Source organism: Strix aluco, chromosome 1, assembly GCF_031877795.1.
Source record: "Strix aluco isolate bStrAlu1 chromosome 1, bStrAlu1.hap1, whole genome shotgun sequence".
Taxonomy (NCBI): Eukaryota; Metazoa; Chordata; class Aves; order Strigiformes; family Strigidae; genus Strix; species Strix aluco.
Genome location: NC_133931.1, coordinates 31,898,078 through 31,922,915, shown reverse-complemented (window position 1 = coordinate 31,922,915; position 24,838 = coordinate 31,898,078). Strand labels below are relative to the sequence as shown.

The following is a 24,838-nucleotide window of genomic DNA, read 5'->3' as shown; positions in this document are numbered from 1 at the left end:
AAGCTCAGTATAATCTCCAGCATGCATGGGTCACTGCCAGAAGACAGCCACTCACCCCTTGTCCTCCACCATGGCCACAAGTCCTGGAAACAAGCCCCCACATACATGGCCCTGGCACCCCTCCGCGCAGCCCCTGCCCAGGCGCTGCTCTGAAGCCTTACCGTTGGGTCGGACAGGAGGGCTGCGGACCAAAGGGCTGGTGGATAAACTGGTGAGTACCATGGCTGCTGTTACTTTATCCATGTCCAGTTCTTCTGAAGATTTTCTGAAACACAGTGAATGGGAGGCAGGAAACACATCAGCAAATTTAAGGCTTTTTTTAGTGGTTTTTACTTTTTTTTTAATACCAGCCCAATCCCTAAGCCAGCACAGCACAGTATCGAAAGCAAGCCACCAAGCAGTTCTCAAAGCTTTTGTCTTCTGGCAACCTGAGCATATCAAGTGGCTACTTTAAGCAAACCAGCTTAGTGTAAATAGGAAAAGCAGTGGGAAAAGAGAATACATCTTCATATAAGATTCTCAGGAGTATTGTGACCCTCCATAAGCTTGACTCTGTTCCGTTTTTTTCCAGAATTTCAGCTATTCATATCCTTAGAACTAAGTCTGTACTTAAGGGTTCTTTTTCTTGGATGAAGACATAGAGATCCAAAACCAGGTAAGACTACTAGTAACATTAATAACATACACTGTTCTCTGTAGGGTGAGGAAGAACTAGGAACTCTAGCTAAGGGATGCAATTTTTTCTTTGTTGCTTCTGTTTAATGCTATTAACCATCCTGTACTCTCTCCTACAGACTGATCCTAATTTTTTTCTGGTCAGATTATAAACCAATTATTTAAAATAATTAGCAAATTGTCAGAAAACCAGTACAGGGGCGGAAACAAAAATAGAAGATTTTGTTGCAGGTATGATGGGAGCCTGAGCCAGTAGAACGGCACAGTGGGAAGAGAGGGACATGGTGTTGCCTTAGCTCAGTCTAGCTGGAAACCAGCCCCAAGTCAGAGGAGAGGGCATGGGGAAGTAGTAATAAGGCAAGGGAGGGCAGCCAGCTTGCCAGGGGAGGGAGGAGAGGATTTGGAGAACAGTGGATGCTGCCAGAAACGAGGCTTCAGTGACCCATTGCTCAAGGAGTCATAGTTTTTTTAGACAATGCAGGATTTTCTTTCTCTGCAAAAATGTATATACTATCACATTTTTTTTTTCCCCAAAAGCAACTCTCTTCCTGACAGTGTACAATTTCTGAAGAGCAAATGTACCAAAATTGCTTTCCATCCTTGTAGGACAGTGGAATCAAAGCAGACAGCATCTTGTAAACATCTGCTTTCAAACATACAACTGATCATCCAAAACCATCTTCTCATTTACTAAAGATCAAGTTAAATTTGTTCTTACAAAAGGACACTTTCCCCCCCTCTACTCTGCATTGTGGGGTTTCTAGAATTTCCTCTGTGCCTTCCCAAGAGCTCTATTTAACCGATCAGGCTGAGTCTTTATTTAAAGCCCAATATGAGAAGTGTTCAGCTACCTGAGGCTTTCCATCAACTGTTGATTGGTAAGTCACCAAGAAGAATAGAACATGCTGGTTGCAGTCCCCCTTTTAGAATCCTATTTGACCCATTGGGTGGAAGGATCATTAACTGGAAACTATCCTACAGTCAAAGCTGCTTGATATTTTAGTGAACAAACCTCGAACTTGTCCATGAAACAGTTCACAGCTGCCTTCTGCTGATGCAAGGACCCACACAGATGCAGATGAACACTCTCCCATGCTGCACAACAGTTTAGCTCTCGTGACTGTCTTCTGCAACACACCAGTGGCTGGAACTGAAACACTGATGATGGTTCCTGCTTCATTCTGATTATATCCATAGAAACTTTCCTTTCCTTCAGCCAAGGCTTTGCAAAGAGCACAGCAGCCATATGGTCATCACTGCGTACTAGAAACATCTTGGATATCTGCTATAACCAGCTAATACCCTAATCCGTCACTCATCAGGTCCTCTCACCTGCAGAGGAATATTTCACTCAGAATGCCAAATTCCTCTGGGCTCAGAAGACCCTTCCTCGGGGATGACATGGAGATGCTACATTTTCTGGAGACCAACCCTGCCAAATGATTTTCCAATTACCTAATATCCCAGTATGAATATCCACTCTCTGAGAAGGATTCAGCTGCTCTGTAGCTCACTCCTGCAAGACTACACCTACTGTCCCTAGTCCTTTATTCAGCTGTGGATGAACCACTAATATCTGCACTTCTGCAACAGAATGACCACAGGTTCCTGATACGCTGGAGAAGCTGTGTTTGCAATCAGCCTTCCAACAAGGTTCTTCTGTGTGTGTGGCAACAGGACTAAGGCGCCCCCATCCAGATCTCTGCAGAATTGCAAAATCACACTACAGCAGTTGTTGCAAGCATTTGCCAAGTTGGTGTCAAGATGTCAGAATCTAGACCCGGAGCTAATCTCAAAGTTCCTCCAAATAGTCTATAATTTTAACTTCTCCGACCTCTTCTGTATTGATTTTTTTTTTCCCCTTCACAATGACTCAGACTGCTGCTCTGAAAAATTAACCTTTGCTCCAAATAATTTTGTCAATAATGCCCCAAAATTGTCAGCATTGGCATCCATGCCTAAGATGACAGTTTTCACAGGTAGGTAGAGGACAAGACCAGTCATGAGAATCCCTGCCATTTCTAGCCATGCTAAAACAAATTCTTGCAATTACTGGAATGCTTTTTTTCTACCTGATCCAATTTACCAGGTTTTCAATATGGAAAGGCCAAATAAATAAAACTTTGGACTTTTTCTCTGCCCATTTCAAATCACAGTTATTTTACTACTTACCGCTCCTCAGTTGCATCCAGCAAACAAGGAATGCTCTGCTCGTACTTCCCAGCCACAAGAATTTTAGCAGCTACAAGTGCTGGCTTATGTGACTCTGCTCCCAAACACATTTTTATAGGTCAGCTCATAAATGTAAACACACGTATTTCATATATCACTCAGCCAGCACTGCTGCAGCAACAGCAGCCTTCGAGGGAGAGGCAAAGCACAAAACTGAAGACAGGGACCACTTAAGCCATCTGCATTTAGTCAGCATCACATGTGAGTCAATGCCATAAGACTGCCCCAGTCTTTTCCAGCTTTCTCTGCTGGAAAGTTGAACCTGCACACAGCTGTTCAACAGTATTTGCACTCAGAGGGGAGAATAACTTCTCTGCTACACATCGATTGTTCACAAACCATTTATTCCACCATTGCTAAGGTGATTTTCTGCAGACTGAAGTTATAAACCCTAATGTTGTTTATACTGTTATTAGGTGTAATGAAATCTAAATCAGTTGTAGGATCATCTACTACATCATCCGTGAAGAATTCTTCTTTCCTTTAATCTCACATTCCAGCCTCCAAACGCTGTCTCTCAACTTCTGGATGGATATATTTGTGTCAGCCCAGTCTGCATTTGAGACCAAAAAGTTTTGGATCCTTTATTTCCAAGTCTTTGTAAATCGAAACACATGCCAATAGCTGAATTATAATGAATTAGCTGAGATGTAAGCAGCAGAGGACCTTGGGGACAGATCTTTTACCACCACCAAGCAGCCTTTCAGCTTCATGTCTCCCTGGTTTCACCTGATCCCTGCAATATCCTAATCTAGCCAGTCTGGTATTTAAAATTGTCCTTTTATTTAAAAGCCAAGCTTAAATTAAACTTAGTTACTACCCTCACTTTTGCTCAATCCTTTCCTTGGTTTTGCTGATGAATTTAACTGCTTTTTTGATAATCATTTAACAGTGTTAAGAAACAATCACATCTTCCTCAGTCAGAGCTCTCTGCAAGGAAAGGCCGGGTTTAAGCTCCAAAAGATGAGCAAAAGAGGATCCAAGATGAGTCCAAGGCTACGCAAGTGTCCCAAACCAACACAACATCCGATCTCCTGCTGTCCTGTTTCCTCAGCCAGCAGCTGGCTCCCCCTAGGACCCATGTTTCCTTATGAGACTGAATCCACAGTTTAAGCTCTTGGTAGGATTCCTCCCTACTAGCAACTATCTGGCAAGGGGATGTCTTCCAGACCTCCCTTTGGGAAAGGTGCACAGGTCCTCTTCCGGCTACTGTCACCTTCACACTCCCAATTAAGTGTTATTCCCATCTGGACACCCCTATACCACACCTCTGTTTTTTCTCCTCTCTATCAACCACACCATCATCTACGTCTGGAAGGGTTTTTTTAAACTGTCTCAAAAAATCCTTAGAAATATGCATTTTATTCTGGTTTTGAAATCTTTAGTCTATTCTTTATTATTTGCCTGGCTTAGATAAAAAGCCTGCAGTTCTTCCTCTTGGAAAGACTGCATCTTAGGTCAGTACTTTACCCAAGCATATTTTAAGGGTCCTGGAGAATATTCTTAGAGCAGAGAAACTGGTAGTGGTAGCAGGTGTTTTTGATAAAATAGACCTTATTCAAAAAAGATAACTAAGTTCATTTTAAGCAAAGAAAAAATAAAAAACAGACAGATTCATTTTCCCTGACCACAACCACAAAGCTTTCAGTCCATTCCCTCACCAGCAACCTCTAACTCCAGCGCAGCGATGCCCAAAGCAATGAGGCACGGGTTCACCGTACGGAGAGCACCCTCCTATGTGCTGGAGCTGCCCTGACACAGCGTGAGTGCGACTGGGCAGCGCTTCTTCACCAGGGCTCTGCTCCTGCCGAGAAGGTAAGAGGGCAGAGCAGGGGCAGCAGCATCCTGCAGCTGGCAGGACCAGGCTGCAAGGGGGTAGAACCTTCAGCACCAGATGAGCCCAGGGAGAAGGGAACACGAAGGATATTTCCAATTACTTCAGTGAACGTTGGCTACAGAAGTTGACAGTCACAGCCCCAGCCTTCTCCAGAACCACATTTCCCTGATGTTCCAGCACTGCTGAGCTTGCCTTTCCTTATCCTACTTTCTAAACAATAGCCACCTGAAGCCCATATGCCCTAAATATTCAGAATTATTAAAGGGCTTATGTTCTTTATTTTGGCAGAGGCATGGGCTTACCTATTTCTTACTGCTATCCTCACCAGAGGGACACAGTAAAAAATGAATGAAATAAAAAATTTTAACTAGGATTGATCAAGAACGGTGGCAGTCAAGCACAAAAATGCTAATATGCTATGTTAGCTGGCTACTGTCCTCTACCCAAAAACCAGCTTATGACAGTGGTTCACACAACACCTTGATCTTTTGTTAAGGAAGTACCATATAAACACACATGCACTAATATGCTACAACTAGGACAAAATAACAGTATATTGAAATTGCTCTCTCCCTCCCATACTTATACTTCTAAATGCTCAAAGAGACGTCTGAAGTCTTACTCTGACCACCTGATTATAGCCACATTGCACTGATGCCATCATATTGAGCACTGTATCAATACTGATAGATGTGTTGTTACAGGCTTTCGGTACACCAAAAATATGATTCATCATATAATGAATCATTGTAATCAGTGCACTAGTAATAACAAAAGTACTTCTGAAAGAAATAAAACCCCTAAATTACATTCTACAGGTAAAATAAAAAGATTTTAGCTTTCTTCAGTTCATCATTAATGTCAAAGGCAAAATCCTAACAAGGAATCAGCAAGAAAAGCCATGCCTGTAGCTGTGACTCCATATATCTAAAGTAACTACAACCACTCTTCTGTCTTGAGCAAAGATCTATAACATCATGCTGCGAAATATTCTTAATCCATAAAACACCTTACATTTACTATAATACTTGGTTACCATCTAACAACTCAAAATATTGATAGTACAGATAAATAAACAATCTTGCTTGTTCCTGTTATGTTTGGTTGTTGGTTATGAAGATTAAAAATTAACCCACTTGCCAAAGACAAAACAAAAACTATAGCGAGAATGATCCATATAAACAGCCCAAGGTCCCCAGCACTCTTTGGTAAAAGCCACAACTTTTCACAATAAAGCCAAAAGCAAAGGGAAATATTTTCAATTATATTAAATCAGTACAGTACTGTAATGATGTAATGACACATCTAAAAACATAAGAGAGCATGACTACTTACACATCTAAAAAGAGAACTGGTGTTTGATATCTGAAACAGAGATACAATAATACGATGCACTAATTAGGAGCTAGGGATTTCTGCCTTTGCTCATGGTGGCCAAACATAAAATTAACCTTTTCCACATTAACTTTTTGGTATTTGCAGGCTAGTTCACATACAAAGTAACTGGCCTTTCTGTCTGTCTCTGCTGTCCTTGTTGCACACAAGCAATTTTTTTTGATACTGACAGCTATTAGAAATTAATTACGATCAAAATCTTTATTATACAAAGACAGGAACTTTTCTTCTAAAAAACACACATACCTGAACTTCTCAAGGAAAAAAGGAAAATGCATTAAAGGCTACCTCAAAGCTCTCCACCTCCTCCTGGCCAAGTTGATACGATTTTGCAATTCAATTATTCGAAGGACCTTTGGAAGTCTGGCTGGTGTTTTAAGAGCCTGAGGAGAGTTAATAGGGTCAGTAAACCAGATACTGACTTTTTATCTGGATTGTAATGGTTTAAGGACAATAAAAAGTCTCTGCAAATTAGTCATATCAGATGGGAGATTTTCACAGAGTGGTTCTCAGCATCCTGGAGCAGAAAATATGTTTAACAGAAGAACTGAAGAGAAAGCGATGTGTAATACAGGCGTGTTTCTCAAAGTCTTTTATTTTAACTCACATCAAACCATGGGTTACTTTCCACTGCTCCACAAAAAGAGGACTCTAAAACCAGATATTTCTCTAGCCGTTATTACTAAAAACACCAAAACATGAAAATAATCCATTCATTTTTATAACCATTTCATAGATCTAGATAACCAAGAAAAGGCAATACTTGGTTCCAAAGGTTGGCTGACGTACTCTCCCATATACAGGGGTCTCCACGACTCTCCCTCTGCCATCCCTGCCTTCTCCTCAAGCCCCCAGATGGCAGACGGCTTCCCAAGCCAGATGTGTCCCTGGGAGCACATGGAGCACCCCCTCCCAGTGTCCCTCTCCTCCCTGTAGGGATATGACCCAGTCAATGCTACCCTGGCTGCTCTGTAGGCTACCACCACACCAGACCTCTTCGGGCAGTGCTGGCAGAGATGCACCAGCAACAAAAAGGATGCCAAATTACTGTGATTTCTGTTATCTGGTGTAAACACATCCCACGGACGTACTCTGCTGCCACTGCCTCCTCTGCAGTCCAGCGGCAGTAATAGCTGCTTTGCTCTCTGAGACTCCCCAGAAAAGTTTGCTTAAGGCCAAGCCTGCAAAACAGATGGAAAATGCCTTTTTCATAGAAGCCTTTTTATCACTACTTCTAAAGCAACTTAGTCTGACTTCCTTAAAGGCAATTGAAATTTCAAACCTATCCAAATGGGAACAGGACTGAACTCTAGGTCTCACTCTCTGATTTACAAAATACAGGATACAGTGTGCTGGGGGTGGGGAGGGAGAGGATGGGTAGTAAAACACTGCTCTTCTTATTGGCTGGTGATAAGATCTGCAGTTTTTAAATGCTCTGCATAAATGGGAACAGTTAAGCAAGCCAAGTTCAACACTGGGAGATAAGCTGCAGTTTACAGGAACAATTTATTCTATATATTGAAGAAGTTGATCCAAGGAATAATTTTTACTTTTCAAACAGCTGCATCATATCAGGAGAACTTATCTGGCGAAGAGCCCTCGGGGCAACAACAGAAGCTGAAGTAGGAATATGACATAGAAATTGTCTGCTTCAAAACAGAGCAATCAAATAAATGGTAATCACTTGATAGATTATGAGTGCAAAGCAAAACTTAAATTCAGAAAGGAATAACAGAACCCTGCAGAGAACAGTTAACCCTTATGGTCACCCACAAACCTTCAAGATTTTCTGTTCAATCTCCTCTACTTCAAAGGCCACTTGCTGATGCAATAAGTAACTCGGTATCTACAAACCATGTCTTAATAGCACCCTGAAGCAACAGACCAATTATTCCAAATATCATACAATATATTAATGTTCATCCCTTGTCTGCCTTTGCCTTAGCTACTGTTTTAGCTTGTTCAGAGGCACACTCTCTTTCATAAATGGGATCGCTTCAACAGGGTACTGTTTACAGAAAGAAAACATCACACTTCTGAGCACTGATGCTTTCTTCAGGGAAAGGGGCTCGGCTTCTTGCTTCAATACCCAAGAGATGCTGCTCAACGCAATGCAAGCTATCATGCTGACAATGGGTACAGATGGAAACTAAAAATCCCAAAGGTCCCAGCTCACCCGATTTAACAAGAACAGTGCCAACAAGCGCTGTGACGTGCTAAGGGGACAACTTATGCCACCTGATAACACACAGAGAGGGTAAGACACCTTGCCTCTCCAGGTAGCTGGCATTCCCGCTACAAAGCTTGCTGCTGAAGAGCAGCACTGTTTGCTACCCTCACCCGGCCCCACAGCCAGAGCCACCCAACTACTAGTATGTCTGACATCTCCATTTCACAGTGCTCTCACCAAGTCTTTTGCAAAATTGTTTTTCTGGTAAATCTTCCTTAGACTTTGAGAATAATTATTTTACTGGTGATTAGCTTAAGATATCATCATAGCAGATGCTACATCAACTTTGTCTTTCCCAAAGTAAAATACCAAATACAAGGTACTTCCTTCTTCTTTCCCCTTTATCTGTTGCAAACAGTATGACTCCCACTTTCTATTAATTGAATTCTAACATTCCCAAAATATATTTTATAATATCAATGCTTATATACAGTCCTAACACATCTATATGGATAATTTGTTTAGCACAATTAATATCTATAAAAAACTGCTCTAAGTCAATTTTAAACCAATACTTAACTGCTTTTCCCTCCACACATTTTTTTCTCATAAAATATATATTGGTGAAACATTTGAAAAAGCCTGCAAGTCTACATTACATTTATCCCCTTTTCCTCTCACCAAATCAAAGAACCATTAAGTTTACTGTCCTGCTGCCACATGTAACTACTAATGTGAACAAGATGTTGAGCGCTTTGCTGAAATCAAATTAGTCTCAAAAACAACCCATGGGGCCAGTTTCTGTTTACTGTTAATATTTACATATAAGTCTTTTTGAGATTTCTGGTTTCTCATTTTTTCAAACTAGATGTAAACAGAATTTGAAAGAAAAAAGTCACAAATTCTGGACAAGGCTGTCCACAGCCACCTGTACTGCTGAAAGAGAGCTGGAGTCTAGAGGCAGAAACACCTCTAAGATGATCCTCTGCTTCCTGCCAAGGTGAGATATTATAGCCCAAAGAGTGGAATTTCCAAATGTTAAGCCATAGTTTCTATGGCATATATGAGCCAAAAGGCCACAGCATTGTAAACCATCTTCCAGGGTCTTCCTTGCTATTGCAGTGATGCAGGAGACAAACACCATGGTTCACCTCGTAACTGGTTGGGGTTTTGTCCTCAATCCATTAGAAATCTGTTTCAGAACAGGGAAGGTATAGAGCTAGCTCACTGTGTCTTCTCCACTCCTGCCTTCCCTTTTTCACCATGTCTTTGGACCAATTTTGCAGGGCTACGTTGACAACAGTACCTGTGATATCTAGTTCAAAGCTATTTTGTCTACGCACACATGCTCCACTGGAGAGCATCCAGGTACAGCTCTTCAGATGGGTTCTCCTTCCACTTCCCTGATCATCCTACAAGTCTGTCTTCGTCTCTTGTTGATGTGAGCACATCCACCATGAACAGAGTTGTTCCAAGTGTTCTTATGTGGTCTTGCCCATATCTTCTACAAGGACAGTGGTATTTCCATGTCTGCTGAAATCTCTCTGACTTGACTTACAAGGATGGCTCAGTCACCTGTAATGAAGGTGACCTGTAACGAAGAGAATGGCAGTGCCCCACTGACATTCTCTTCATTACTTGTTTACAGCTAATGAAGTTGGAATTCGTTGTTACTAATGATCAATTTTATTTTGAAAATGTGACAAAAACACTTCCTTTAAAATAAAAGAAACAAACATGACTGACATTTATCTTTACATCCAACCTGACTGCAAGACAGATTTTCATGATTCTCATTTCTCAGTTTTCATTTTCTCAAGAAAGATCATTATTGAGATAACAGCACTTCCACATACTTTTTGGGTAGGGCAGAAGGGTATACAATGCAAACATCAGGGATGCATAAACTCTCACACTTTATATGTGGGGCTTTGCAGGCCATTTGGTCTGGTACTCTGTGCCCATCACTGACTGCTTCAAAGGAAGATGCAACAGGGACATTCCCATAATATACCATCCCATTTCCAGGAATTACGGATTTCCTCACACTCTAACCAGATTAAAAAGCCACGAAAAAACCACTCTCGATCTTCCACTATGTTTTCTCTTCTCTATGGCTCTGGGATACTCTTTCACAGTATCTCCCTCCTCTGTACACTGTCCTCATGTCTGGGCTTCAGTCATGTTTGACGGCAAGAAGCACTGCAATCTAGTTACGTTATTCAGGAGAAGAATATTACCTTTAAGCAGGTTTCATTTAGTTACTTTTCTGATTGTTTTCACACTACCAGACATGGACAGCAGAAGCTTGAAGTACAACTTTTGCCCATCATTGCTTCATTTGCTATGATGACCCCTCCTATAAATTTCCTTTTTGACGTGAATATACACAGTAACTTCAGTATTCCTTTACACAAAGTTCTTCCTATGTTTATCAAGCCACAGTTCAGGATACACCCCATTGCTGAAGAAGAAGAGGTAACAGGAGTTTCTGAACGATAATGTCTCACTCAGCCAGAGACCAGGCCACTGTTTGATAAAATTTATAGCAATCCACAGTTGCTCCAAACTAAATGTTAATAACATAAAGCAAAGCCCCTGAGGTTATTCCAGTGGTGAGAAACTGCCTTCACTGATTCTATGACACGATGATTCAGGAGACAAACTGATGTTCTGACTGACTGGCGATGTGTTGAAGACCTAAAGAAGGATCGGGCCCTTCTGTTTTAGGAAAAAGCATGCTAGATTACAGACTGAAATAGATACCATCACATTAAAAATACATTCTGCAGTAAGTAAAACCATATCGCACACACTTTACACTATAGAATCCCTTTCCATTGTATAATCTCATTTCAGGTGATATGTAGTTTACCATTAGGTTTTTCAGATTTTTCAGGCAGTTTGGTTTTTTTTATTAAATCTCACAACTACAGATGAGAGGCTTCTGTTGTTTGGTTAGCACCTGAAATTCAAACTTGACTTTATGAACTGTGAAGTACCACCACCACAAAGTGTCTCAACAAGGACACCTGGTCTTGAAACAAATAGGGCACAAAGTCATCTCCTCTCTGAACCATCACTTATAAAGATGAAATCTATTTAAGCTAAACATTATTTTTTCTTCTTGCCTTCAGAACAATTGTTCAACCCTTTCAAAGATCCTTAACAACTTAATTTCTTCCACAGGAACCAAACACAACCGCATGGATGGCCATCCCATGATTTAAACATTTGCTGCACAGATACGAACTGAAGATATTTTAAAAATGGTGGATATAAACCAACAACAAAACAACTAAAATCTGCCAGACCATTTGAGGAGATGCATGTGCAGTAGGGAAATGCCTCTGAAGCCTCTGGGCAGAGTAGGACCTACTGGGCACGAGCCAAAGGTGACTGACACTGCACAGCCATGCCAAAGCATCACCAGCTTCCTGCGGCTGAACAAGCCGTCTGCACAGTCGACATCTGCAAAGGTCAGGGCTTCCTAAGAGCACTGACCCCTGCATGTGCGCTGTATAGCATGTGCACCTGACGGTCCCAGCGATCCCAGGCAGGAATAATCGCACTCTCCACAAGAATATTCAGGTATCTATGTAAAGCAGAATGATTTCGACAAAATGAGAAAGTCTGGACCATCCAGACTATTTATTCTAGACAGCAGCCAGTGTCCACTGATGTCAGTCACTAGACTCCATTACTATACATATTTCTTCATTATTTGACTCTTTACTGGACTGCTCCTCCTGAACTCCTTTACTGAAGATGCTCCTCCTTAACAATCACACTGATGATGACTTTAAAATAATCTCCCGTGAAAGGCCCCTCTTTAGTCCATAAACAATTACAATTGTTTCCATATTTCCCAACTCAGAATGTTCCCTCAGGGTACAATTTTCTAACTGATAAATGTTTGTAATGAGCAGTGGTGGCAGATGAGTCATTATTTTGTTTCATTCGTGTTAGGATTATTTATTAAGTGTCCTGCATCCCAAATTATGAGAGTTAAAAATCACAAAACTAGACCTAAAGTTGTGCTTTCAAAACATACCATGGGCACATGTCACAGTGTGGAAAGTCATGTTTCATGCACACGTCTGGCGACACTGCAGTTGGGAATGATCATGCTTACTGGAATAGCACGAAATGAAAAGATTGGCCATGGTAGGGAAAACAGTACTATGCACCGCTACTTTGCATTACACTACATTAAAGACCATCAAGCAAGTTGCCATAGTTCACTTATACTATGCAACATTATTGTATCTCTATCAGACCCTCAGGTCTACTTTAAAACAAATAAGCATTTTATTTTTGACACCTTTGCCACCATTTATAAACAGTCCTAGCATTTAAAAAACAGCAGCAAACAAGTGGTGATTCATGATAACTATGGATACACAATAGATTCTCTTTAAAGTCACTGGTGAGTCATGCAAGTCCTCAAGAAATTCTGGAGCTCCAATTTTTCATCCTTGATTCCCTTCTTTGAGGGAAGGGAAAGCACTGCCATTTTATGAAAAGACGGCAATGAAAAAAAACCCCACGCAGTTTCTATATGTTGATTTTATTTTTAAAATACATGCAGCAATCTTGGTGGAACAAATTGACATGAAGCTGGAATCTGACCCTGTAACTGAGATGACTGCAACACAGTAAAATCAAGTCATCAAAAATTACAGGTTGCACAGTCAAGCAAGTAGGGGGATAACACACACTTTGAGAGCAGGGGAAGACTTATATTTAATAATCTGCAAGTGGCAATACATAAAACACCTTCTAAGTGATAGAGGACCCAGAAGAAGATGGGGGCAGCAATGGTCCTATTGGGACAGTGGGAGATTTGGGAAAACCCAATCTGCAAATCTTCATCATTTATTTCTAAGCAGTTTACTATGATCTGTAACATCATCATAGGGAAAGGTAACCAGAATAGATACTTACATTTTGAATTAAATACAGAACTTTTATAAAAGTGTAGAGATATTATGAAAATAAAAATGGATTAGGAAGTCTTATGAAACTTGTTTGGTTTTTTGATAAACCACTGTGAGCGGAAAAGATGGTCAATTTACATGGATTAAAACTGAAAAGAGGTATTGGGAATATTTGTAAGTAGTCCCAATCTAAATGCTTTTTCAAGATGCTTTTAACATTAAACGTTCATTGTGCTATAATATGTTTGCTCTGTGAGTCCAGGGGTGGGGTTTTTTATTGGTTTTTTGTTTGTTTGCTTTTAATTACTTGAATGCTTTGCATTTAAAAACAATGAGACCACTGACATAATACATGGTAGCAGAAGAATGCATCTGTCTTAACTCTACTGTCATCCTTAATGTTCTTGCTTGAAATTCAACCTTTATTTTTTCATTATTAGAAACTAATTGAACTGCAGATATCAAAGGGAAATTGAGAATATAATGCTCAGCATCTGGTTAGTACTAGGTCCAGCTTGTTTTCTGGTTTGTTCTGTTAGATGGAAACATTATCCTTGGTAATACATGTAATTGTGTTAGTAACTGTTTATGAAACCATAACACTGTTATACAGAGTCAGTTACGTGAAATTTGTTCTCGTAGATTTTTAAATAACAGCAGAGCATGCTTTTGCTTTTTTTTTGTTTGTCTAGGAAAATGCTGCTGTGACAAATATTACAAGCAATAATTACTATCATATAAAGCAGCCAGTCACTTACTGTGGGTCTGATATTATGCTCATGTTATCCAATCTCACACTTCCATAAAGTTACTGCTGATACTGAGAGGTAAATGAACAACAGTAACAGTCACCTGAAGAAATCTGAGCAAAAAGCTGTGATGAAGATGCCTTCTTCATCTTGAAGATACCATCTTTATGACCTTCCATACTGGAAGTCCTCTGGAAGCTGTAATCAGTACGAAACTGCAGACACACATTGTAAAAATTTACCAGAGTCTTGAATAGTTACAAAATGTCCATGTTACGGTTGATACTACTAACCTTATTTCTACTTTTATCTACCAAAGATAACACAGTCAAGATGGCATCATTTTCCGTTACAGAATTCAATTCTCTTCCCATTCCCATAGAGTGAAGAGGATCATTTTCCACTGTTAGTCAACAATGCACAACATTTACCATCTTTTTTTCTATTCCCATATTATTAGCACTGGTCTAACGCTCTAGTTTCTTTGTCTTCATATAACAAACCCAGAAGTGGCTGAGCATGTGGAATGCTCCATGATAACAAATGAGAGTATTTATGGTCACAGAGGTGTTGGCATTTAAAGTTTTCGCTACAATTATTTAAATAATTCTTTTCACACACAGCACAGCGAATGGCACCTCTGTTCAGAATGGGGGGGAAATCTCAGAGGAGCACTGTTATCAATTTAGTCTTAAAATTGTACGCACTAGAAACACAGGCTTAGAGACCCAAAGGGAACTGCAAATACAAACCATCCCACTTTCCATACAGTCAGGCAGACAGTCCATAATTTCCACAAATTCATTCTCTCACCCTCAACTTCTCCCCTGTCATCTTAGCCCCTCTGTCTTGTGATGCTCTGCTCCCATCTTTCTATCCTTCCCTTTTTTCTTGATGCCGGACTTCCCTAGCATACCTGCCTTTTTCTACAGCCATCAGAGAATTTCTGGGAGAAAAAAAATCCTGCTACAGTTAATGAAAATTCAAAGGTGAAGACAAATAAAGCCATTAACAAATAAATACAACTTTTAATAAAAGAGATGAAAAGGAGTAGCTTCAGCCTGTGAGATGCTGGTAGTCATGGTCTGATGCCTGCTTAACATCCACTTCGATTGGGTCTTCTCTCAAGTATTGGACAACCACAGCCTCCTCCTTACTGCTCTCCTGGGAGCCCCAGGTAGCATGTTAGCTACTTCAGACCAGAGAGATGCAGCCTTCACAGAGAATGAGTTACTTGTCCATGAGTCACTGTCTGAAAGCAGCATTCAGCTGGCAGCAATTTTTAATACAATACAAACATGACCACTTCCAGAGGCAGACTTACATTGCAACCTGGAGCACTGCAGCTAAACACTATCTTTACAGAACATTACTGTGTTTTGAAAATTTACCATTTTTATTTAAGGAATAAGCAGTCTTTAGAATATCCATAATTTCTGACCTTTTTTTTCTTCCCCCAGAAAAATTAAGGCAACTGAATTTATTCTTTTTCCTTTGCACACCTCAATACAGATGTAAAAACTGCAATGCAGCTGCGAGCCCCCAGTCAAGCTGATAGCACAGCCTAAACCATAGCCTCTTCTCTACCATCACCTTTTGGCTTTTCAAAATACATGAATCATATTATTTCTCTCTTACTTCCCTTTGACAATCTCTTCTTACACACACACAACCTTGATTCTCTTCGCAGGTCACTGATTCCCTCAGCTTGCTTAGGGTAATCTTTCCCTTATTTCACATTCAGCGCAAAGTCCTTCTATAACCTGACATTAAGGAAAAGATGTCGGTAGGGAAGTCTTCCTGGATGCACTACCCATCCCACCTCCTCCTACATTTAAAAGCCCCCCTTCGCCCTCCCAATCCCACCGGCATGGTCTAGCTGACACGAGTGACTATGGAGGCACATCTGACATTTTGCCCAGCAAAGAGCTCCTGGGCAGCAGGAATTGCTCTCTATCCTTTACATGACAGGTTTTTGCTGTTTTCACAGCAGATCTTAGCAGATGAGCAAATTTAGGCCAGCATCTTTCTTTACAGCATGCTGTGACTAAGGAAGCACAAGTTTATCTTAGCAGGCTGTGCCATCTTCAATTTGTGAAGTTCTTCCTTTCGCTAATGCCAGAACACTTGGCTCAGACACTCACGAGTCAGGTTCTCATCCTGGCAGGAGCAAGCTCTGGTAGGGAATGGTGTGAGTTGAAGCAAATTACAGCAGTAATGATAGCTTGCTCATAAAAATATGACCCCAGACCACTGCAGCCTACCAACCTGTTCATGATGTCAAACGTTTTGGAAATTATCCAAAACTATTCATTTTTTTCAGGGAAAGATGATGTTAACTCTTATGACCCTGATCATTGTGGCTGCAGCTTCAGTAGTAGGTTCAATTCACTCCTAGGTTTGCATTATCAGAAAGGTATTGTTCAGAGAGAGCACACAGAGGAAATCCAACCAAAAAATCAGTGTGCTTCACGCACTACTCCATAGGGAAGGAAGGAAAAAAAGGACCTTGAACAGCTTGATGTGGGACTTCGAGAACTGTAGGACTCATAGCTTAGCCAACTAAAACAGATTAAAACAACATTCATGACAAACTGTTTGGAGAGAAAGTGGCCCTTCTGTGCTTCAGGGATGACTGCTAATAGTGAAAAAATACAGGGCAGAGCCTGTTGCAGAGCCTGCACTAACTGCAATGGCTGGAAGTTTTACCAATGTTTTGATAATGTACACAATTAAATTGGGGTAAATTGGGAAGTGAGAGAGAGAGAGCACACATGCACATATGCACAGAACATTAGGAAAGCAGCATTCTATCTATATTTACTCTACATGTCATCTTCCATCCTCCTGCGAAGAACCTTATAGCTGAATGTTTGATTCATTAATTTCATACAAAATAAGATAAAGAACCATGCATCAGATGCCTATTTCTTCTTCATGTTAAAGGACTATCTTAAAAAGAGAATCATTAACTTTTAGTGCCAGAAAAATTCAGTCACGTGTTTGTCTCTGTACATGATTCACAAACATGATTTGCTAACAAAAGGTATTCAGCTATAAACAGCAACAGGCAGAGCATGATAAATCACTTTGAAGCAAGCATCTATAACGTCACAGCCTCCAAAAAACATTTCACGAACATAAATGTTATTAAAACAGTAACACGTACTTTAAGACTAGATTATTTTTTTGGTCTTGCTTTGCAACCAGAGCCATGTTTTGTAGAACCAAAAATAAACTCAAGGGCAGATTTGGATCATGATGGTTTCTGTATGCCTGCTCTCCTCCCTGCCCTCCCTGCTCACTGCCGTGCTGAAGGGATGCTCTGTCACAAGGGATACATCAACCAGCCGACCAGCAAGGCTGTTACACAACGCATCCATCTGTGGTTCCTCTGCTGGCTTTAACTGCTTGCCTTAGGACAGCCAAGCATGTCGGCATCCTCGCTTTGTATTTAAAAGGCTCTCCTTGTTCTTTAAATAACTCTAAGGATGACATTTGTGTGACTCCTCACTGCTGTACCTGGCTCATGAAGAGCAGCACACGGAGGCCTGGCAGTACAACACCGATTGTGTTGCCTCTGGGACTGCAGTACTGGGAACTGGCAAAATCTTACCTTTCCAAAGCAGAAACGCAGAAAAAAACCAGACAGAATGGGAGGTGAAAAAGCAAAGGCTTCATCCTCAACCATTTTATTTTGCCCGACTCTCCATCCAGGCTGACATTTGATGATCAAGCATGTTGGTGGTTGAGCTGCACAGCAGAGACCCCAGCCCAGGAGAAGAAAGAGAAAGCTGCTCCCTCCTGCTCCCACTGGTCCGTCAGCAGCCCAAGCGCCCCAGCACTGGGATGTACAAGACTCGCACTGGTTTGAACTGGTCTGGTTTCTGTGCTTCTGCCTGGATAACAGAACTGTTGGTAACCACAGAGATCTGTCCCCAATTTAATGGCGTTTAGATAAACATGTACCTAGGTAATACCTATAACACCTATGCCTTAGCCAAAGATGAATAACTAGAAAACACAGATTTTCAAGTGGATAGTGCTGGGTGCAAACACACAGCCAAATATATTTAAAAAAAAAAAAAAAAAAAAAAGGAAAGAAAAAAGCTTTGGCCAGTTTCTGTAATTTACATCTTCCTTCCGCATACCTCACTCCCAAGCAACATATCTGAGACAAATTTAAACATTTATCTATTGAACACACAATTGCAGCAAAGTGTGTTAGGACTGTTTAAACACACTCATGTGCTGTCAACTCCAGCAGACAGATGTTATTTTGATATCCAGACTCAGAGGAGCGTATCTGAATCACCTTAATCACTTGACAGTGGAAGACCTGTCAAAAATATCATATTTCCAAAATATTTCATGAAAATGTAAAGCAAAATAAAACTATGTTGTTGCATGTGTGTTCACAGTCATGCTTTTTCTGGAATAACTAGTAATTCTGACCACACAACCTAGCAGCTTGGAAGGACCAGTTTTTTAGAAAATGTTAAGGTGGCAACTTTTCAAAAGAAAAGTAAAAAAAAATATGTTGTTGCAATCAGTTGTTGCAATCAGACAACGTGATCAACACAGCCTCACGCATCACTCTTGAATCAGAGATGCGCAGAATCTGATTTAACATTTTAGCCTAGAGGGCATCTGAGTCATACTGGGAAGCCTAAATGCCTAGCACAACTTTGCTGTGGTATTACTGTCATGGTGATCAGTCAAGGTTTTGGATAATCCAAATGCAGTAATCAAAAAAGTAATCACAGCCTTTGTTTTTTGATTCATCTTCTAATTTTTCATTCCTCAACAATAAGCAGTTTCTTTCTCAGTTGATTTTTTTTAAACTACCATTACTGAAAAAAACACAGAAGACTCACTAGAGCCTGAGAAATACATGATGTTTTGAAAGTTGCCTTCACAAAAATTTTCACAAGTAACTTAAATTTAGGGTATAATCCAGCAAGTGAAGACTGCATTTTCACCAAATACAACATGAAACAATGTTTCTACAGTATATGTAGTATGTTCTCTAACACTGCAAAATGTTTGCAATAGTAATATTCAGTATTTCTGAGTAGTTATGAGTGGATTGGGGGTTATTACAATGTCAGTTCTGAAAAGGGGTATTTGCTTCGAAAACTGGGAGAGACAGCTATGAAAGAGCGAGACTTTCTCTAATGATTTCTGGCAGTGATCTGAGTAAGGCCTGTTCCCAAAACTCAGTCACAGGGACAAAATCTGTGGGGTCAATATTTATCTTTGTTAACTCAAGCCTCACTTCAGCTTCAACTTCAGTGAACAGAAGTCTGTAAAAAACAAACATTTAGAGAACCTTTGCTGCAGTCAGAATTTTAAGGGTAGTCTTAAATTAAGCTTTAGAGTGAGCATCCATTTTCCACTTTTTTCCCCCATGAAAGTTGTGATTTTTACTACTTCATCAGATGAAAATTGTGCATCTTCAAGCTGTGCCTCAGAACATGACATAGCAAAGCTGTATGTATAGACCAAAGGATTTCAGCACGCTTACAGACTGCGTTTTCCCATGTTAGACTGCTGGGAGAATTCACTACCTGAAATTTTCAGTTTCAGTAGCCCACAGTCCTCTGTACTAAGCAAAAAGCAGACATGATAAAAGGGGTACCCTTTTCCCCTGCTATATTTGCACCCCAGAAATATTTAATGAAGTTATATGCTACCTTTTTCTTCTCTTACTTAAGATATAATTTGACAAGGGAAGTTTAACAAGTTGAACCACAGTTTGTTAATGTACAATAGCAATTGATTATGTAACGCTTTTTAAAATTCATTTTAGCGGTGACAAGAATATAGTTATTGGTGGAAAGAGAAAATAAATACCTGCTCTACTCAGAAATCAGCTGACAGCCCCGGTGAGTTGCTACTTGATTTAATTTCCATTAATTTTCCACTGGAGAAACTCCCAGCAGGGAACACAAAAGACTCAGCAAGAAGTTTCTGCAAATACTTGGCTCCTTTAGCCAAGTGATCCTATTCTTGTGCTGTTTTTAAGCCAAATGTGCTAAAATCAGTGGGTTTGTGCATGACTGGCTATTCCAAGCCTTGTGGAAATAACCAAAAAACAGGGTACTACCACTGCACTGCTTGAAACATTTTGAGAAGTCCTCAGATTAGAAAAATCAAATGGTCAACTAATGAAAACTATGTATTTTTTCCAAATATTTTACTTTTTATTGTACTTGCCATAAATATCAAGGGTCTAATCCTGGAAAATTCAGTTCATGCCAAGAATCTTACCAAAACTCATCAGATTTTTTTCTCTAGAACAGAACATCCATCCACCCAGAAAATGCCTGTTTGGCATTTATTATAGGATTAAAATGCATCTGTATTATGACTTCAGTGCTATAAAAGGGAGTGTGATTAATTACTTCAATTTTATTTATTTAGTGAGTTAGTTAGAAATGCAGGATTAAGAAAGAGCTGTGTGGATAAATTGCCTTACATTTCCAAAGCAGGAAAAAACGTTCCCATTAATTTAATCTCAATTCTGGAAACCGTGTACTAGAAATGGCCACATGAAAATGCACATGTCAGGTCACTTCTAAATAATGGTTTTCAAAATGAGAGCTCCTGAAATACTCAATAACTGAACAGGAGCATGAAATAAAATACATCTGTATGGCACAACACAACAGAGTTATATTACATATAAATAATTATGCATGTATATTCTATGTATATACATGTGTATATACACACACACATGTATCAGCTCCAAATTAGCCAGCATGGGTGCCAACAGGTAGGATGTTTGGCACTGGGGAGAAGGCAGCACAAGGGTGCTGCTGCTCACCATTAGTGTGACAGCTCAGGATTAGGCCCAGGCAATGGACCACCAGGTGTGATGCCAGCAAAGGAAGTTCAAACCCACATCCCTCATCTCCCGTGTAAAGCTCTTACATCCACAGGAACCTGGAAATCTCAGCTGCATCTCAGGAAATCAAAACCCAGCCCCTAATTTAAAAACTGCATTCTGTTGAGTTTGTTAATATATGAAAAAAAGTGGTGGCTTCCCTCCTTCCACCCTCAGGCCCATCTTCTCCCACCACACTTGTAAGCCAGTAGTATCTTAAAAAATACAGCAAACAACAGAAAACAAAAAATATTCAGAAGGCTTTGGTAGCAAATCTAGAACACCCATGCCTGTATTTAAGTTTTTAAATGTAGTAAAATATTGCCTCCAGCTAGATTAATTCAGTTTCCTCAGAACAAAAAGTGTATAGTTGAGAGCACTGATTATTCTCACTCTCCTGCAAGCCACTTGCAATCATACTTGATTTGTAATTTCCATATGCTTCCTTAACTACCATAATTGAAGGATGCTTTTTGGTCGCGGCTCTGAAACCAATTTTGTATCCTTATCAGGACTAGCAGGAAAGCAGCACTATATCTCCCTCCGAGTCTCCCTGCTCAAAAACCTGCATTTTAACCTTAATGCCAAGAACTGTGTGCTTGTTGGTGCAATACCCAGTGCTGCTCCATCTGTAGGATCTGCAAAGGGAAGTATGGATTTCTGTCAAGAAGCACTTCTCAGACAGAAGCCATTTTTGCATTTTAAAACAAATGGTCTTTAAAGCATCAGTAAGTTTTACAAACCACTGTCATAAGCAATGTGTTTTTAAAACGCTCCTTTTGAGGATTTTTAAACTATGAACTTGGAATACATGACACTGAGCTTCAGTTAAAGGACAGGTTAGAAATACATGCAAAGCTGGCTGACACAGGGTGGGATTCAGCTCCACTTTACAACATCTATACTTACATATACAAGTGGACTATGTGCCTGTACTCCCACCACTGTCAACAGAAATCACAATAATTAGCAGAGCACAGAGACCAGCCATTACTGGCAGGGTTAAGATTGGTCTTAGCCTAAATTTAGGTATACCTAGCATATTCCCCCTGGCCGTTAGCTGTTGCTCCCAGGGCAAGGTCTCAGGCACTTCCCAGGTCGCATCCAGACCTCTGCACAGGCACCTCAAATACCTGACAACAGGTAACACGGCACTGGATGCTTATGTGTAGCCAACTCCATCTTCCACTTGGTGCTTCCTCTGGGGTAAGATGAACCAATCTCTAAGTCAACTGTCCTCTGTATTGAGGAGATACACTGACCACAATACCAGCTTACACGAGACACATTCCTCCATCTGAAAGGAAAATCCCATTCTTACTAAGTTTTTCAGAATAAGAATCTCCTGTATTTCATCAACAACTTTTACCAAGGTACTTGCTGTTGACTGATAAGCTTAATCATAACCACATTCCTAAAATTAAGATATACCCTACTATCCTGTAATATTTAGCTCTTTCCAGAAGATGTCCAAAAGTACAGTAAAAAAGTCCCAATTTTACACATGGAAAGGGAAAAGAGCGAAGGAGTTTGCCCAGCATCAGCTACACCATTACTATCAGCTGGTGCTACCAACTCAACAGTGAAACTCAGAGCTGATCCCCATCCACTGTTACTCCTGGAACTAGCAGCATCCCCAACAGCATTTCAAGGCAACTTTCCAAAACAATTAACTAAGCTTTACTTCAACAAAACCAAGGTGTGGGTTTGTCTCAACACTTCTAAATTTGGGTAGCAGGCCTATTTTTGCTTTTGTCTCTGAATGCAAACTACTTGCTGTCTCAAAGATTATGTACAGCTGTGCTCAAGGAAGAACTTAAAGTGCTGTAAAATATTGGAAACTAAATGGTGTTTATTCAGCATTACAGCTTTTGTTCAGATGGACATGCTGGGTTGTTAATGCTAAAGGTATTTTGATTCACCTCTGAATAAGCATATTTTGGCACTGCTCCCACTCACAGTGTGAAATTAAAAGATTACTATTTTGAAAGTATACAAGCTAGCGTGGTACACAATTTGTCTGCTGCAGATAAAGCTGATTATAAGGAAGCGGGTGGTTAAACTGCAAGTCTGTTTGCTTTACTCCAGACTTCCCTAATGCTCCTGGAGTGGGAGAAGGGCAGGGAGCACTAGCAGGCTCACAGCTGAAGCACTTCACAGGCACCAAAGACCTGTTACCTGCTGCACATGCTTCCAAAATATTTTTATGAAGATAAAAAAACCTGCTTCCTCATCTGCTCGATTTATAGAGACGATAAGAATTACACTAAGTCTTTTTATATCTTCAGTAGCAGGAACAGGGTTTTTTTATTAAAAACCTACCTGTAGTACTGTAGACAGAGAATATTCTTTTCTCTGCAGAGAAGAGGATGGCTAGTGTAGAATTTCCATACTCTACCTGGTGCAGTGATTTTTAGAAAATAATGATTTTCTCATTGGGCCACTTTTTGGTGAGTTTACTGATAAAACAAACTTGGCCTTTGGACTGAGTTACTTCCCCCAGAAACAAGATCTTTTAGTATTATTTCCCAGCAAAAAACTCATCTGTTTGTTCACTTTCAGGGTATTCAGCCAGACTCTCCCCAGACCCCAAACCCAAATGTGAAAGGGGGATACAGTGATATTAGAGTAACCAGGTGTCATAACTCAAATCCAACCTCAATTTAATTTCAGATTTCCCCATATTTGTATTGCTTGCTGTACTACAGTTACTAAGACAGATGCATCTAAAGGAAGCAGCTAAAGCACCTTACATCAGGAGTGAATAATGCTATAAAGCTGTTACAGATATGTTGTGGTTTAACCCCAGGCAGCTATTAAGCACCACACAGCCACTCACTCACTCACTCTTCTCCCCACCCCCAGTGGGATGGAGGAGAGAATGGGGGGGGGAAGTAAAACTCATGGGTTGAAACAAAGACAGTGTAATAGGACAGAATAGGAAGGGAAAATAATAATAAGAGAACATACCAAACAAGTGATGCACAATACTATTGCTCACCACCCACTGACTGATGCCCAGCCAATCCTTAAGCTGTGGTGCCCTCCTGGCCAACTCCCCCCCAGTTTACATACTGGGCATGATGTCATATGGTATGGATTATCCCTTTGACTAGTTCAGGTCTGCTACCCTTCCTGTGTCCCCTCCCAGCTTCTTGTGCACCTTCAGCCACCACTGGCAGGGCAGTATAAGAAGCTGAAAAGTCCTTGACTTAGTATAAACACTGCTCAGCAACGACTAAAACATCAGTGTGTTATCAACATTATTCTCATCCTAAATCCAAAACACGGCACTGTACCAGCTACTAGGAAGAAAATTAACTTTATTCCAGCTGAAACCAGGACAAGATAGTGGCAATAATTAGGGCCTTAGAAACAGAGAAGTTTACCCTATCCTCATCTCAGAAGGTAGGTGTTGCGATGAAGAAGGTATACCTGTAAGACACCAAAATAACGTTGAACATTTATCCTGCGTTATGCTTGTTAGAGAGGTCCCAAAGTATTTTCCAGATGCTACGCACAATTCTGCTCTCACTATTTGCACCTGACATCTTAATCTTTGGAAAAATCTGTTAAAGGCGTTTCTGAGGAGAATTTCACTGAATGTAAGTATACAAATCCACTAATGCCTCTAACCCGTGGCAGTGCAGGAGGCAGAGTACAGCTGCAGCAGTTGCCAGGTATTTTATCTGATTTTCAAAGGCTGCTCTGACCTGTTTGCAAAATGGCGTGGTTTCTGTGAAAAAACACAGACTGGATCTTCAGACTTTTTAGGAGGCCAACTTCCTTCACAGTGGAAGCAGAATTTTTTAATTCTTTTTTAGAATTTGTGTAAGAAAAATCCTATCTTATATTAAATACAGCCATATCCTGAAAACAGTGAAGGGCAAACCTATTTATTTCTCAGATATGTTCTCATGGATTATGTTTTACAAAATAATAAATAAT

At 40.3% G+C, this 24,838-nt stretch overlaps 1 protein-coding gene across 2 annotated transcripts in view; it reads right to left on the bottom strand.

Annotated features, from left to right (window-relative positions):
* The window catches only part of ZNF704 (zinc finger protein 704), a 110,920-nt gene that overhangs the window by 38,934 nt on the left and 47,148 nt on the right, over positions 1–24,838 (bottom strand). For both annotated transcript variants that reach the window (XM_074816859.1, XM_074816869.1), the window contains exon 3: positions 162–265. In XM_074816859.1, the coding sequence (XP_074672960.1) occupies positions 162–265 (104 nt within the window). The remainder of the gene's footprint in view (positions 1–161; positions 266–24,838) is intronic.